The 15,419-nt window shown below is 58.9% G+C and overlaps 2 protein-coding genes across 2 annotated transcripts; one reads left to right on the top strand and one right to left on the bottom strand.

Annotated features, from left to right (window-relative positions):
* Positions 1–146: 146 nt before the first annotated feature.
* On the bottom strand, positions 147–4,908 carry EIF4EBP1 (eukaryotic translation initiation factor 4E binding protein 1). Its single transcript, XM_065651670.1, has 3 exons — positions 4,694–4,908; positions 1,590–1,760; positions 147–525 (listed from the first exon to the last, which is right to left on the bottom strand). The coding sequence occupies exons 1-3, from the start codon at positions 4,839–4,841 to the stop codon at positions 494–496; spliced, it is 351 nt and encodes a 116-aa protein (XP_065507742.1). The 5' UTR covers positions 4,842–4,908; the 3' UTR covers positions 147–493.
* Positions 4,909–12,134: 7,226 nt separating this feature from the next.
* ADRB3 (adrenoceptor beta 3) lies at positions 12,135–14,018 on the top strand. Its single transcript, XM_065651593.1, has 2 exons — positions 12,135–13,399; positions 13,934–14,018. The coding sequence occupies exons 1-2, from the start codon at positions 12,135–12,137 to the stop codon at positions 13,971–13,973; spliced, it is 1,305 nt and encodes a 434-aa protein (XP_065507665.1). The 3' UTR covers positions 13,974–14,018.
* The last annotated feature ends 1,401 nt before the right edge of the window (positions 14,019–15,419 follow it).

Here is a 15,419-nt window from a genome sequence, read left to right as displayed (position 1 = left end):
GGACAGAGAGAGGGCTCAGGCACCTCAGCCTTTGTTTTTGAGGGAAACCCCAAAAGCACGGTGTTTATCTCGAGCCTACACCCGATCGATTTTCCTAGAACAAGTTGGTAGTTTCTTGCCGGAAAGAATGAAGGACAGAAGCCACATTTATTGCATCGATCTCCATACCAGGAGACTCAAAACGATTTTTATTTCTCCCTTATGTCGCATTTCTGTAACTTTTACAGTATTAAAATGATTAACAAAGGCATAAAACTGGAAACAAACGCAATGGTTGAGAGTGTCTGCTCCGGCACTCCCAGGCCCGTCATCGGCAGGGCGGGGGATCCGCACCCGGTCCTGGGACAGGATGCGCTCTGCTCGCAGGACACGCTGCCCTTCCCAGGACGCAGGAAGGCACTCAAGGCGCGGTTTAATCTTAGGCCTGGCTGGTGGGAATCCTCAAGACGAGGTCCTGGTTCTTCACTGGATGAGCACTCTCAGGGCGCACACTTTAGATGTCCATGTCAAACTGCTCCTCCTCACCTGTTGAGAGGGATAAACAGCCCAAGTGAGTCCTCAAAGTTTCATAAAAACACTCCACAGATGAGTCCTCAAAGCTTCACATTAAATACCAAATACTTTATTGAAGAAACAACAGTCGGTTGTGCTTCATGGCAAACACGGCAGCTTGGACTTAAAAATCTGCATTGACGCATCAAGTTTGGTATGAAAACCACCTTGTACAAGCAAAATATAAATTTTGTCCATAGTGGGGATCTTACTCACAGGTAGACAAGCAGAAGTAGAGGACACACCCTTTAAAATAATGTCTTTCTACCGGTGGATTTCCTTGTATTATAAAAGGGAATGTAAATAACACCGATGGCAATCACAGGTACAAACTCCTGTTAGCAGACACACACACGCAGGTTTCACAGCTTGTCACAGGTCCAGCTGTCACCGCAGCGTGACAGGACAGCAACGCACACAGCGAGGAGCTGCTCCTGGGGACAGGGCTGCGCTGGGACCGTCACTAAAGCTAAAGCTCACAACTGCGTGTACCAAAAACCATGAAGCAATACTGACTCCGTAAAGATTTTGCTTAGAGTGAGCATGGGAGCCAGCTAATAAGCACTTGGATCTTTATTTTTAGAGAGAAGGTAAATAATTGTGCCTGGTAGTTCCAGGTTTGCTTCAAGAAGTGATGTCACATAATTTAAAAAAACCTGTTCGAGAGCAATAATTGCTCATTTTGCTACCACAGCAGCTTTAATTAAATCACTTGTACACCAGAAGCCTCTGTGTCAAAAAAAAAAAGTCAGAAGGAATTTAAAACTCAGGCTGATATTAAAAAGCCCAAACGAATCCTGCTCCAAGTCGTAATCTAATCTTCAGAAATGCAAAGCAGCTGCAGAATGGCCCAGGATACAGAGAGGCAGCAACAGCTGCACCCGTTCTCTCACCACAGGACTATTGATCCAAGAGCAGTTTCCCAGACACTAAATTACTGAGAATAGAGTCATTTTGACAAATTACACTTAACTAATTGAAAAACCCTCCCATTAGAAGCCAGCAGAGCACTTCCCTGGGTTTTTACGTGCCCTCACCTGCGCTCACTTTCTCCTCACAGTTTTGGACGTGGTTGTTCTCGATCTTCAGCTCCTCCACACTTGGGCTGGTGACACCTGGAATGTCCGGAAGGTGGGAAGGTGGGGTTTTGGCAACCGGAGAGTTGCGGCACTCCATCAAAAATTTACGGTCATAAATAATCCTGGTACCTGGGGGGAGACAAGACCGTCAGGTTTTAGTATTTTGATGCATGGAATACAGCAGGGCTATTCTCACAGCTCCATGTGCAATGCAACAGCAGGAGTCGCGTTTAAACCAATACCTGTTGTTTAGCACTTGTTCTGCTCATTTTGTGCTGCCTCGAAGCCAGACACCACCAACACTATTTGCCAAAAAAGGTGAGAAACCATCAGGTACCCATGTAAGAGCCAACACTCCCGCTCTGCTGCACGGGGAGAGCACAAGACTCCCAAACCCAGACCGGTGCCGCACGCAACAGATCCAGCTCCTTTTGCCTAACTCAAGGGCACAACAACACCCCAAGGAAAGAGAAAATTGAATTTAATTTCCACTTATGAACATAACAGGCTTTTCTAAGCTGAGAACCATGGACAGACAAGTTCACACATGAGGTGTCGGGACCCGGCAGCGCCTCCGTGTCACCGAGCGCTGCTCAGCAGAAATTCCTGCACAGGTGGTTGCTTTTGCAAACCGTCCAGCATGGTTACATGTACCTTACAAACAGATTAACAGCTGAGAGCTGTGGAGGCCCATCTGCTCTACCCGTTAACAGAGCACAGCCCCAGGCGTGCATTTCTAGGAACACCGCTGGACTGAACAGCCTGTTCCTTATAAAGGAATTGTGTTGGAAAAGGCTCAAAAACCACACAGAAAAGGAATCCCTCCAAACAGACCGCGGCCTTAACCCAGAAAGTACTGGAAAACATTTTTTCCTTTTCCTGCAAACCTCGTCTCTGGTTCAGGCTCTTTCTGCTCTGCTCCTGTTCCAGCAAGAGGGAGACTCAACTCCTCCTTGTGTACTCCCTGAAAAATGTTTAGTTAAAGTTCACACGTGCAGGCAAACAAGCTCCTATTAGCCTCTGTTCGGGAACATTCAACTCGGTTTATTTTGAAGCATGGCTATAAAATAATGTAGCTGGGTATCACATTTCAAAAACGTTCCCAAAACACTGAGGACCTTTTCACTGGAAGATTTTAGATCCAAGTTGTTCCTCTAGCTGCAAGGGGAGCCCCAACGCGAGTCAGAGCCGCGCTGGCAGCTGGCGGGATGGGAGGAGGCGGGACAGGGCAGCAGCTCGGCTGGGACTCCAGCATTAAATTCCTGGGAGGCTCCTGGAGGCGAGGACGGGGTTTCCTAGAACCGCAGCTCTGTACCGAGTACCAGGAGCACAGTTCAGGGGGACAAGAGCTTCCCTGCCCGGGTCACGTTCCTCGGGCGGTCACATGCCTGAGCTCAGGAAAGCAAACACCCCGTGGCGGGCATGGCCCAGCCATAAATGGGCTCCTTGCAAGCGTGAAGCTGAGTTTTCCTCCTGGTTTGGGGAGGATAATTAGCAGGAAAGCCCACACCCCACCATGCTTGTGCCATGGCTCCAGCACCCCAGTGCCTCTGCTGTGCAGCTTGGGAAGTTGGGGTGAATTTGGCTCATCAGGGTGAAATACTAATACAAGGGTTTGAGGAAGCAAACAGTGCAACTCCTCTTCCCTTTCCTCCCAAAGACAGCCCCAAAATGACCCCCCGAAGGGGACCAGTCAGCAGCAGCGGGTCACCAGCACCCCACGCGCTGTGCCAGGTGATAAACACTGGCTGTGCAGCTCCTCGAGCTCCAGACATTCATTAACTCCCCAGAGACTGATGATAATCCCAGGAGGCTCATTAGGCTGAGCAGCACTGCTAACTGTTCGTTTCTATTCTGTTACTCAGAGCTTCGAACACAGCTGAGAAAGTCATTCTATCTACCAGAGCATAATTACTGCAAGTGCTGTTTAAGTACTTCAGTTATTTGCTGCTTTCAGAGCAGAGAGAACACATGGCAAAAATAACATGAGAACTTCAGTTCCCCAAGCAAAGCTTTTCTGTACAAACACATAAAAAAAGAAGTGAGTCAGCAATGCTGACTTCCCCCTTCTCTCCAAATTTTAACCCACGAAACACGTTGTAAAGAGACAGGGAGGTGTGAGGGACGAACACAACATCTACCAACTCCCGCTTAGTTTGTTCTTTTGGCTGAACTTCAAGTACAGTTTCGTCATCCCTGCTGCTCACGCTGATCATTTATGTAGCAGAATGGGGGGGGGGAAACCTCTTAAAATTACAGAAAAAATTATCTCGAGCTGCCGACGAGCAGGAGCATGGGCAGGAGCTGCAGATACACACAAGTGCCCGGGGTCATCAGCTCAACAGCAGCTGCTTGTCCCAACAGCCAAACTCTCGAGATAAACAGACACTCGGGCAGGCGTCGGGGAGACAAAACCTCTCGGATGGACAAGCCCTTTATGGAGCTTTGTACACGGTGTCCCTGCTGCAGCACGCGGGGACACTTTAGGTGCAGCTGAGATAAACACGAAGCTCCCAGGCTGGGCACCTGCAGCACCCCCTTATCTGCGCCAAGCAGGCAGCAAGTGCAACTAATCCCACAGTTTATTCTGATTATCGGAGCACCAAACCCCTCACGGACAGCACAGCTCCCGGGGCTGCACAACCAGACATGCAGCAGAGCAAGAGGGAACCAAGGAACCAACCCTGCCGGCTGCTGCTCCGCTGCTCGCACAGACCCCTGGGCAGGGGGAGCCCCCGGCCCGCGTTGTACCGCCCGGCACCGGCCAAGCTCCCAGAGCCCGGCCCGGGGATCGCAGAACAACAGGCCCCAATACACCCCCAGTCAAAGCGGGAACCCCCCAGCATCCCCCTCCAGTTAAGAGCCCCCCAAGTCCCCACACAGCCCCGGGCAGAGCGAGAGCTCCGTCTCGCCGCTCCCCGCACACCCCCGGACAACAGGGACCCCCCCGCCCCGAACACAGGCCCGGCCGGTTCACCCCGTAAACCCCGGGCCGCACCCGGGGGGTCCCGCTCGCCCCCCGCTCAGGGAGTGGCCCAGTCCCGGCCCCGCCCGCCGCTCACCGCCCGGCGTGGTCCCGAAGACGGTGCCCCCCGGCGTGGTGCTGTAGTCACCGGGCGGCAGCGGGGCGCCGTCGGGCAGGGCGAGGCGCTTGCCGGGGCCCGGGATGTCGCGACTCGGGGTCTGGCCCTGGCAGCAGCGGCCCGACATGGCAGCGGCTGCCGCCCTCCCGCCCTGCCCGCCGCTTCCGCCGCACGCCACGCCCCTTCCGTCTCACGCCACGCCGCTTCCGCCTTATGCCACGCCCCTTCCGCCGCGCGGTGCCACGGGAAACGAAGGGCGGGGTTTGGCGGAGTGGGGGCGGGGTCTGAGGGGGCGGGGCGTTCCCGGGCGCACGGCGGGTCCTTGTGCCCGCCGGCCGCTGTCCCCCGGGACACCCAGCGCTTGTGCCACCCGCTCCCCCTGTCCCCCCCGTGTCGTGCGCCCTGCAGTGACCCCACGGGGTCCGCAGCGGGATGATGACAGCGCTGCCTCCTCCCGACGGAGGTCGCAGCCCCGCTGCCCCCCCAGGGGTGTCCCCCACTTTTAGTGACCCCCTGCCTGCCCCATGGGTCCCCATGTCACCCTGGGTCCCCCTCCCGGGGGGTGCAGTCGGGGTGGCTGCTGTGGGAGGTCCCGAGTGGTCGCGGTGTGAACCTGTGGGGGCAGATGTCAGCCCGCCTGGGGGGCAGATGTCAGCCCGCCTGGGGGGCAGAGCCCCGTCCCAAATGGTTCTGTCACCTCCGGGTGACAGAACAAACAGGGGGACCACACAGCGTCTGCGCAGGTGTCCGGCACCTCTGGGGGGGCTGGGGTGCGCCCTGGGCAGGACGGCTCTGCTTGGGGCAGCCCGGGCCTCGGGGCAGCGAAAAAAAATAGGTTTTTTCTCAGAACTTTAAAAAATAAAACATTTGAAGAGAAGCTGAAGCCCCGCAATGACCCCTGGGAGCCGAGGCAGGACGCGGTGCCCCCCAGTGACCCCCGGGACTCCGGAGCCGCTGCGGTGCCAGCCAGGCAGCCCTCACCCCGTGCCGGCTGCTGAATCGATTACTGAGCTCTAGGGCAGGAAAATGACACATCCGGCTGTGCCGAGTGACATCAGCAGTGACCCCCAACCCAGCCAGGCGTCCTGCCACCGAATACCAAGGTCCACTGCCATTTCCTCCTCCGCCGCCCAGAGAATGGACCATTACGGGGTCAAGGAGCCAGGGGGAGGTCAGGGTTTAAGGGCACATCTTTGTGTGACAGAATCACATCACGGAATCGTATCACAGCTGGTTTGGGTTTGAGGGACCTTCCCAGCCCCCCAATGCCCCCCCTGCCATGAGCAGGGACATCGGCACCAGCTCAGGTTGCTCAGAGCCCCGTCCAGCCTGGCCTGGGATGTCTCCAGGGATGGTTCATCCACCGCCTCTGGCCAACCTGGGCCAGGCTCTCACCACCCTCAGTGTGATGTTAATCACCTTATTGCCTCCTAAATGTGGAGCAGAAGTGCTTCTCCTCTGTGTCCGTCCCTTCACCCGCCCACCAGCACTTGCAGCGTCTTTGCTGCTGACCTGGTTTAAATCTCTTTCAGCCGAGCAGGGGTGGCTTTTAGTAAAACACTTGTTCCCTTAGCAGGCTCCCGGGGAGGGAAATCTGTCTTGTAAGTCATGAAGCACTGAAGTTTGCACCGGACACGCGGTAGCCGGGGGCTGCCCCGGGGAACAGCCCCCTTGGCGCTGCCGCCGGCCCCTGCGTGAGAGCAGCCCCGGGACGGGCAGCGAGGGGCAGCGCCTGCCCAGCCCCGGGCACTTCCACCAGTACGCCCTGGGCTGCTCATTACCGGAGGGATTGCTGGAGACAGGAGCAAAATAAAGCGAGAAGAGGATGAACTTCTGCACAGGGGCGGTGGGGACTGGCGGCTTTTGTCTCGCCCCATCCATCATCTCTATCATCCCCGTCTGCGCGATCCAGGGTGGGAGCTGCACCCCAGCTCTGCCGTGGGTGGGGAACCCATCTCCAGCCCCACACAGGATGGGGTGATGGTGGGTCCCCGGGTGCTGCTGCCCATGGCGGTGACCCCCTGGTGAAGATGTCCCTGTGCTGCGGCATTTCCACCCCATCCGTGTTTACATTCCCTTCCGATCGCTGGCAGAGATAACGACAAACCCACATCCACTCTGCCCGCCCAAGGGCTGCTTGTGCAGATAAAAGTTGCCCCCGTAAACAAGCCCATCCTGCCCGTGGGAAGCGCATCCCGCCCTGTCCGCAGCCAGGAAAGCCCTGGACGGGGCTGGGCAGGACCGTGGCCCCCGGTGTCCCTGTCCCCTGGGCGCGGGATGGTGCTGGCACTTGCTGGGGGTGCTCAGCACCCCAAAATGCACCCCTGCGATGTGCCGCTGGGTTCACGCTCTTGCACCCGCCGTCCCCTCCCTGCCCTTCCTTGTGCTTCACGTCACCTCTGGGAGACAAAAGGTCCATGTGCCAGTTAGGAAAAGAAATATTCATGGGACTTTTCCTGACCTCGGGGGGCTCGGTCCCTCTGCCACCCCGGCAGCTGGCAGGGACCCCGCTCTTGCAACATGCTGCCCCCCCGGGGTGAGCCGCCACTGCCCTTCGCAGCCCCAGCAACGCCGGGGAAAGGTTTGAATTCCCCGCACCGGGGGTCCCCTGCCCTCGGCAGCACTGTGGCTGCATCCCGCGGGAAGCAGGATGGATGCTCAGGCAGCCAGCAGCACCGGTTCTGCTTTCCCCTGCACATCGGGGTCTGGGAACCGGCTCAGCCTCCTCCTCCTCTTCCTCCTCCTGCCCGGGCAGAGGGACCCGGCACCCGCAGCCCCCCCAGCCCCGGGGTCCGGGTGAGGGTTCGGGGTTCCGGGGCAGCCGCTTCTCCCAGCGCGGGGCAGGAGCTCTGGGATGCAGCCAGCAAGGAGGAACCTCTTCCCCATTCATTCCCTCAAGAAGGTTTTGGAGCAGTACCGGGGGGCAGGAGGAAAGTACGGGGTAAAAATAACCTCCATGACATGGGAGCCACCGCGAAGCCCAAAACAGGCTTTTCTCCCCAAAGTGGGGCTGGACCCCCACCCTGCGGCCAGGGCAGAGCTGCGGAAAACACCACCAGACGCTCCTCTCTCCTCGGAAACCTCTGGAAGCACAACTGCTCTCAGAGGTTGTTTTTGTTGCTGACATTTTTCCCCTACAGTTTCTACACTGTTTTGTGAAATCCGTTATTGCAAACTTCTCCCTCCTTCCCCCCCACCCTGTTTTTCTTTAGCAATAGCAGCGGGAAAACCTGAAACAATGGAGAAGGGCTTGTGAAGATGTCCATAAAGCCTTTGCAGATCTTGGCAGCAGCGCGAGGACTCTCGCTTCTCCGGGTACCTGCGGCTGGAGGGCGACGGGAAATGTCAGAAACAAAACCCTGGTGTGAGGTGTGCTAAAAATGTCAGAAAATGGGAATAACTGCTGCAGGCATTGCTCTCGCTGCTGCCGCAGGCTCTCTCCTCAGCAACATGGGAAAGAAAACAGCTTTGTTATGATCGTTATGATTTTTTCTTTTTTTTTTTCAAATCTGAAAACATAATTGCACAGGGATTTGGGGGGCAGGAGAAAGACCCGAGCTTGCTTCAGTGCAGCCTTTGACACTGGCTGGGTTTCAGGATCTGCATGTCCCTTTCCCTAATTCTCACCAGGCTGCCGGAGCCGGGGGACGAGCCACAGCCCCGCGATGGTGAGAGCTCTGGGCAGGGCAGGATCGGCCCCAGCAGCCCATCCGTGCCCCCATCCCTGCTCTCACGGGACACGATGCTGCTCGCCACCCTGGGGGTAACAAGCTGCAGTCACCGTGCCGGGTTTCCCCCTCTCCAGCCCCGTCTGTCCCCCCAAAGCCACCCTGGGGTGCCTGGGCAAGGAGAAGGGATCCCAGCAGCCCTGGCTGGGTGGCACCAGCACTTCCCCCAGCAAAACTGTGCGACCGTAGGGCAAAGCTCAGTGGGAACGGGCTAAAAACCAGGGGCTGGGGTGACCTCAGCCCCGCCGGCAGCAGCCGCGGGCTCTGACCTTCTCGGTGCCCGGGGTACACGCTGCCTCTTTCATCATTATCCACGCGTCTGCTCCCAGGAGCTTCGCTTGGAAAACAGGATGTCAGCGTGCGAGACGACCGCTCGCCCTCCCGAATCGTGGGAGCCCACGGCCGGGACCCCCGCCGCTGCACCGGGACTGGTGCTGAGCCATGGGCTGCCCGCTCAAAGCAGCTGCAAGATGTGGGATGGGTTTTAAGCTGCATCAGATGCAACGCACAAAGCATCTTAAACACCAGTGAAGGTTTCCCTTTGTAGGTACAGTGGGATATTGAGCATGCCTTGACTAACTCACTCTCTAAAAACAGTAGCTTGCATGAGAGTCAGTGAAACAGCACATTCTTGTTATTTTTTATTGTTCTGACACAGAGAATTTTTCCCATCCTGCCACTGCCTGTGCCTCAGCTGACAATGATGCTTCGGCTCCCAGAGCTGCACTTGCATTTGGAGTTTCTATAGAGCCGAGAGTTTATGTCCAGCTTCCTCCAGCCTTCCCGGGACAGGCAGTACCCTGCTGGGTAAAGCTCCATCACAGCCTGTTTATGTGCTGACAAGGAAACACGATGACAGATAATCCCAAACAACTTCAAAGAAAGATTTGCGAATCCGATATGGAAACTATTCCTCAAGTCTCAGTTCAGAGAGCCCCAGACTAATTACCGCTGCGGACATTAAAGGGAGAGCAGGACCTGCTGCCAAAAGCCCAGCGCCTGGCTTAGCTGAACCCCGAGCTCCCTCCTTGCCCCACCGAGGGGATTTGGGGTGGAATGATGCTCCTTGAATCCCACCAGCCCCACACGGCACTGCAGGGAGGGGATGGGGATGCTGGGGGGTCCTGGGCTGGCAGGATTTAGGTGACGTGCTTGGTGGCTCTCGGCAGGGACAGTCCTGGTGCAGAGCCTGCTGCCTCATCCCTGCCTGGGTGCTTCCCCAGGGAGTTTGTGCAAATAAATCACTTTTTGCAGCTCTTGAGAGCTTGAGAGGCTGCTCAGGTTGCCACGGGCTGGGCCACAGAGTGGGGTGAACTTCTCCGCCTGCCCTTGCCCTTTGCTCTGGGCTGGGGACTTGCGCCAGCACGAATTGGCTCCGGATTCCACGGAGGGGCAAAGCTTTGCGACACAAGCCTGTGGCGAGAGGGCTCTGGCACGGGCTCTTAGTGGTGCAAAGCTGAACGGCAGCTCTGCGGGCGATGCAGCGAGCAGGGACGGCAGCGAGGAGCGATGCTGCCGTGACTCCCGCTGATTTTGATCACTTGTTCTGTAAGGGCGAGTACGCAAACAGCGTGCCAGGGGAGAGCGAGAGTTCCCAGCTATAAAAAGCCTTTGTTTTATCCTGGTGTGGCATCAGCCCCGCTCAGCCTTGGCAGAGCCTGGATGTGCCGTGTTTAACGGTGCTGGAGGCCAAGCCGGTGCTTTCCTGCTGCTGCGCGGTGTCTCCTCTGCTCCCATCCAGCCTCGGCTCCTCCTCGGTGCTGGACCCTCTCTGCACCCAGCCAGCTCGCTAGGGCTGGTTCTGGTCCCCCTGTGCAGGTGGAGCCCAGCCCCTCGGGCTGGCCCGAGGCAGGGACGGGCAGGGCAGAGGATGCACAGCCGAGGTCTCAGCACCGCGGGGGCTCTGGTGGAGGCTCTGGAGCAGCGGGGATGGGGGTCAGCGCTGTGTGAGACCCGGCATCTCTGTGCTTCAGCTTTTCCAGCTGTAGAACTGGGACAAAGATACCGAGCCACGTTACTTCCCCTGCCTTGATGGAATGAATGCCTGGGACTCTCCCTTCCTCCCCAGGCGAGTCAGCTCCCCGGGAAGGAGCCGAGCAATCCTGCCTGGGAGTGGGAGGAAAATCTCCTGTAAGTTCCAGAGAGTGGCACTTAAATGAGTGTCATTGTCCACGGACATTCCCACAGATGCTCTCTTTTAATTTTTCAGACACAAAATCCATCTGCAGCTCCGTGTGCCAATGCACGCTGGAGTTACATGTGCAGTGACACCGAAAAGACGATGACTTTCCTGCGCACATCTTGCTTGTGCCATGCACTGTTCCAGTGGAGGAAAAATCGCCCTGTAAATAGCAAGTCCAGGGCTTGGTCCAAGCCAGCAATTAATGCCAGAGCTGGGAGCTAAAAAGGGTTGCATCAAGCCTTCCTCTGACTGCTTTGAAAAACCAAAACAATCTTGTAAAGATCAAGCTTGTAAAAATGGGGCTCTGTTTTGCCAGCTCATGAATGGGAAGAAATTCCAACTGGATTAATTTTTTACACATCTTTTTTTTCCTCTTTGTCAACATTCCCCCATTTGGCTGAAGCTTCAAAATGCCATATTTGGAGACTGCCTGTCTTAGAAGTCCCAGTATTTGTATAAATAGCTGATAGTAAAAAAATGACCCGCTCTGGAGCCTGCGCAGGGGCCTCCAGGAGCAGCGGAGCTGGGGCAGAGCTGGGGCTGCCCAGTGCCTCCCAGTCTGACACAGCTCCGACTTGGAGCAGGAGCTGTCGGGGGGGCTCTGAAACACCAGCACCCCCCCTGACAGCAGGAGGGGGAGCAGCGGGGGTCTGACCACCCTACTTTATCAGCTGGAAGGGGGGGTTTGGGCAATAAACGTGTAATAGTGACTGTGGGATGCCCTGGATGTCGTCTTATGGAGCAGGGCTGTCATCTTGCCATTCCTCTGCTTATGTTGGGCGGGACAGGGGGGTCATTGTCCCCCCTGAGATGGCCTGTCCTGTCCAGGGAGAGCCTGAGCCCAGGGAGGGGTGTATGGAGAGGGGCACGGAGCAAAGTCCTGGGGTGCAGGGTGAGGGGTTTGGAGCAAGCTGTGCAGGGCGAGATGCTGCGGTGTGCGGAGAAGGATTGGAGCACGTGGTGAGGGGTGCACGGTTAGAACGAGGGGTGCAGGGCGAAGGGTGAGCAGAGGACTGGGGTGCAAGGAGAGAGGCTGGGAATCAGAATCGCATAATCGCTTTGGTTGGAAAATCCCCTCAAGACCATCGAGTCCACCCGTTCTCCCAGCCCTGGCACTGCCCCGTGTCCCTGAGAACCTCATCTCCGTCTGTCCAACCCCTCCAGGGATGGTGACTCCAGCACTGCCCTGGGCAGCCTGTTCCACTGCCCCACAGCCCTTCCCGGGGAGTAATTTTCCCAATATCCAACCTCAACCTCCCCTGGAAGGCGCGGGTGCAGCGGGGGATGCCGGCGGGTGCCGGGCCGGGGGGAGGCGGTCCCGCAGCCCGTTCTCCTTTCATTGATGTCCGGAGCGGGGCTGCCCGGGGCCGCCCCCCGCCTTTAAAGGCTCCTCCTCCGGCGGCGGGGGGAGCCCGGCCCCGCTCGGCCCCGCCGGTCCGCCCGACGGCAGCTGCGGGCTCGGCGGGAGCGGGGACGCAGCGGGACGGCGGGACCCCCCGGCCCCGCGGAGATGAGTCCCCTGCCCGGGGGCAACGGCAGCGCCTGGGGGGCAGCAGCAGCGCTGGGCAACTGCAGCGGGGCCGGGAGCCTGGGCCGGCAGTGGGTGGTGGGGGCCGCCCTCAGCCTCACCGTGCTGGTCATCGTGGCCGGCAACTTGCTGGTGATCGTGGCCATCGCCAAGACGCCGCGGCTGCAGACCATGACCAACGTCTTCATCACCTCGCTGGCTTGCGCCGACCTCATCATGGGCTTGCTGGTGGTGCCGCCGGGGGCCACCATCCTGCTGAGCGGCCACTGGCCCTACGGGACCGTGGTGTGCGAGCTGTGGACCTCGCTGGACGTGCTGTGCGTCACAGCCAGCATCGAGACGCTGTGCGCCATCGCCGTGGACCGCTACCTGGCCATCACGTCGCCGCTGCAGTACGAGGCGCTGGTGACCAAGGGCAGGGCGCGGGCTGTGGTGTGCCTGGTCTGGGCCATCTCCGCCTTCATCTCCTTCCTGCCCATCATGAATCACTGGTGGCGGGACGGGGGGGACGAGCAGGCTGTGCGCTGCTACGACGACCCGCGTTGCTGCGACTTTGTCACCAACATGACCTACGCCATCATCTCCTCCACCATCTCCTTCTACGTGCCCCTGCTCGTAATGATCTTTGTCTACGTCCGCGTCTTCGCCGTGGCCACGCGGCATGTCCGGCTCATTGGCAAGGACAAGGTGAGGTTCCTGCAGGAGCCCCCCAGCCCCAGCTCAAGGAGCAGCCGGCGCAGGCGGCCATCCCGTCTGCTGGCCATCAAGGAGCACAAGGCACTCAAGACCTTGGGCATCATCATGGGCATCTTCACGCTCTGCTGGCTGCCCTTCTTCGTGGCCAACATCATCAAGGTCTTCTGCCGGTCGCTGGTGCCGGATCAGGTCTTCCTCTTTCTCAACTGGCTGGGCTACATCAACTCAGCCTTCAACCCCATCATCTACTGCCGCAGCCCCGACTTCAGGAGCGCCTTCCGCAAGCTGCTGTGCTGCCCGCGCCGCGCCGACCGCCGGCTCCACGTCCTCCCGCGGGACCTGCAGCGCTGCCCCTGTGCCTTCAGCCCCCGGGGGGCACCCGCGCAGGACGGCAAGACCACGGCCCCCGGTGGCCCCGGGGAGGACGGCGAGGCTCGGGGCAGCCGGCCGGAGGAGACCAGTGTGTCGCAGGGCGGTGGCCACCGGCAGCGGCCCCTGGGCGAGTCCCGGCTGCAGGGCACCCAGACCACGCTGTGCTCGCAGCTTGACGAGTAGGTACCCATGCTCGGGGAGGCTCCAGCCCTTTGGGATGTGACCAGGGGGCTGTCAGTGGGGGGCTGTGGTCTCTGCAGTGTGGAGCCGGGGCGCAGGCAGTGCCTGGGGTGCAGGGGAGAGGTGTTGGGGTGCGGGGCTGGGAGCCGCTGCCCTCTGCCCTTGGGTTCCCCTAAAACCCCAGCCCCTCCCCTGGGCTGCTGAACCGAGCTCCCAGCCCGGTCCCGCTATGTCCCTTCCCAGGGAACTCCTCCGTTTTTTATCAGTATTACAAAATCTGTGTTATTCTGGTTACTGTGGGTTTTAACCGGCTTTCCCTGCTCTGAAATGCCTCCTGACGCCCAAAGGCAGCAGAGGTTCCTGCCAGCCCGCGCAGGCAGAGCTGCTGCCGGCAGGGATGTGCACAAAGAGGTGCCAGAAAGTGTTTCCTGAATTTTTGTGTTCTGAGGAAGGATTCGTCCATCCCGGGAACCTGGGATGGTAATTCGTGGGAAAAATCTGGGCTGTTCACACCCTGTGCTCTCCTGTTTTAGGTTTGCCAGCAGAGAGATGCCAGCAGGTCCTTCCATCTGACAGGGAGCAGCTGTGATTTGGGAAGAGAGTGAGTGTGCATGTCCCAGTCGGTGCTGCGGCAGGCTCGGGCCATTGTCCCCTCGGCATCCCCTCTGCCCGCTTTGGCCGCTGCCTGCCCTGGGGGAGCGCAGCCTTTGGCCGGCAGCATCCCGCTCTGCCCACACCTCCCTGCCTGCCCGGGCTGTTTAACCCCTCTGCCGCCTTGGCTTTTGGGCTGCTGCAGCTCCAGAGCTTGCGCATGGTGCTTTTTGTCCACCTCCAGCTCTGGACCGCCCTGTGCCCGCTGCTCCCCTTCTCCTGGGGCGGTGGCTTTGTGTCCCTGTCCCCAGCGCTACGAGGGCTGAGCCCGGTGGGTGATGCTGCGTCACCTCCCACCCTCTTCTTGCAGGGCTGGGCGTTGCGAAGGGGACGGAGGATCGGCGCTGGGGGTGACGGCGCTGGAAGGACCCTCCGGTGCGTGCACCGACCTGGAGAGGAGGGAGTGATCCCTCGGGAGCGCTGGCGGTCACAGCAGGGCCGAGGAGACGGCTCCTCCGAGCCGTCAGTGCTGGAGAGCTGGAGCCAGCCGGGAAAAAGCCAAGAGGCAGCGCAGCCTTGGGGACATCCCTGCGGTCCCCATGAGGACAGGGGATGAGCTTCCACCCGGGGGTGCTTTCTGGCAGGGCTGGCATCAGGATGTGGTGGCCAGCAGCTCCGCTCTCCCAAAGGACCCGTTGTCCTGGGCTTGGCCGGGTTTTGGACAGCCCGTCAGGAAGGGGAGAAGAGGCTCCTGCGGGCACCGAGCCCTTTTCGGGATCTTGGCTCCATCCCTGCCCCAGCCGCGGTGTTCCCAGGGCCGGTGTGATCCGGGGAGCCGCAGCGATACCTTCAGCAAAGGAAAAGCACAGGGGAGCTCTGAGCAGGGGACACTGGACAAAAAATGCCAACTATGCTCTTATCAAATCTCCTCCCGTTCCTCCCTCTCCGTTCAGGGCAGATGTCGCTGTTTCTGTGCCGTTCGGGGATGGGGCAGCAGCAGCGTGGGCAGAGCGTTGCAGGAGGGTGGTTTTCATCCCATGGCGCCTGCTCTGGGTACGTGGGGCAGCGGGGTGAGGGCTGGGGAGGGATTTGCATCAGCTGTAAAACCCATTTCTGTTGCCAGCGTGGTGGGAAGCGCTGACAGGGCCAGCCCAGCTCCTCCGTGCACATTGCTCGGGGGTGAGTACAGTCGGGCTGTGCGACTTTTGGGGATGATGTTGGTTGTAAATACGTCACGGTGACTCTAAAGTTTTCGTCTTGTTTTGTCTCCCCCCACCCTCTATATGAAATAAACCTTGGAAACCCTGCGGTGCCTTCGACTCTGTGCAGAGCAGGGGGATGTTTCTCCCAGGCGCCCTCCCCGAGGGGCTGCACGGGGCTCGGGGGCGCTGTGTCCCCTCCCGGCGCTGTGTCCCCTCCCGGCGCTGT

This window comes from Caloenas nicobarica, chromosome 25 (genome assembly GCF_036013445.1).
Source record: "Caloenas nicobarica isolate bCalNic1 chromosome 25, bCalNic1.hap1, whole genome shotgun sequence".
Lineage (NCBI taxonomy): Eukaryota > Metazoa > Chordata > Aves > Columbiformes > Columbidae > Caloenas > Caloenas nicobarica.
This window is presented reverse-complemented; position numbering and strand designations above follow the sequence as displayed.

Bases quoted from the DNA above. Each gene is read 5' to 3' on its own strand.
- ADRB3 (XM_065651593.1), top strand. From the start codon at position 12,135: ATGAGTCCCCTGCCCGGGGGCAACGGCAGCGCCTGGGGGGCAGCAGCA. The intron at 13,400-13,933 runs GTAGGTACCCAT...CTCCTGTTTTAG, and splicing joins CTGTGCTCGCAGCTTGACGA to GTTTGCCAGCAGAGAGATGC.
- EIF4EBP1 (XM_065651670.1), bottom strand. From the start codon at position 4,841: ATGTCGGGCCGCTGCTGCCAGGGCCAGACCCCGAGTCGCGACATCCCG. The intron at 1,761-4,693 runs GTGAGCGGCGGG...GTCTCCCCCCAG, and splicing joins CTTCGGGACCACGCCGGGCG to GTACCAGGATTATTTATGAC. The intron at 526-1,589 runs GTGAGGGCACGT...CCCTCTCAACAG, and splicing joins TGAGGAGAAAGTGAGCGCAG to GTGAGGAGGAGCAGTTTGAC.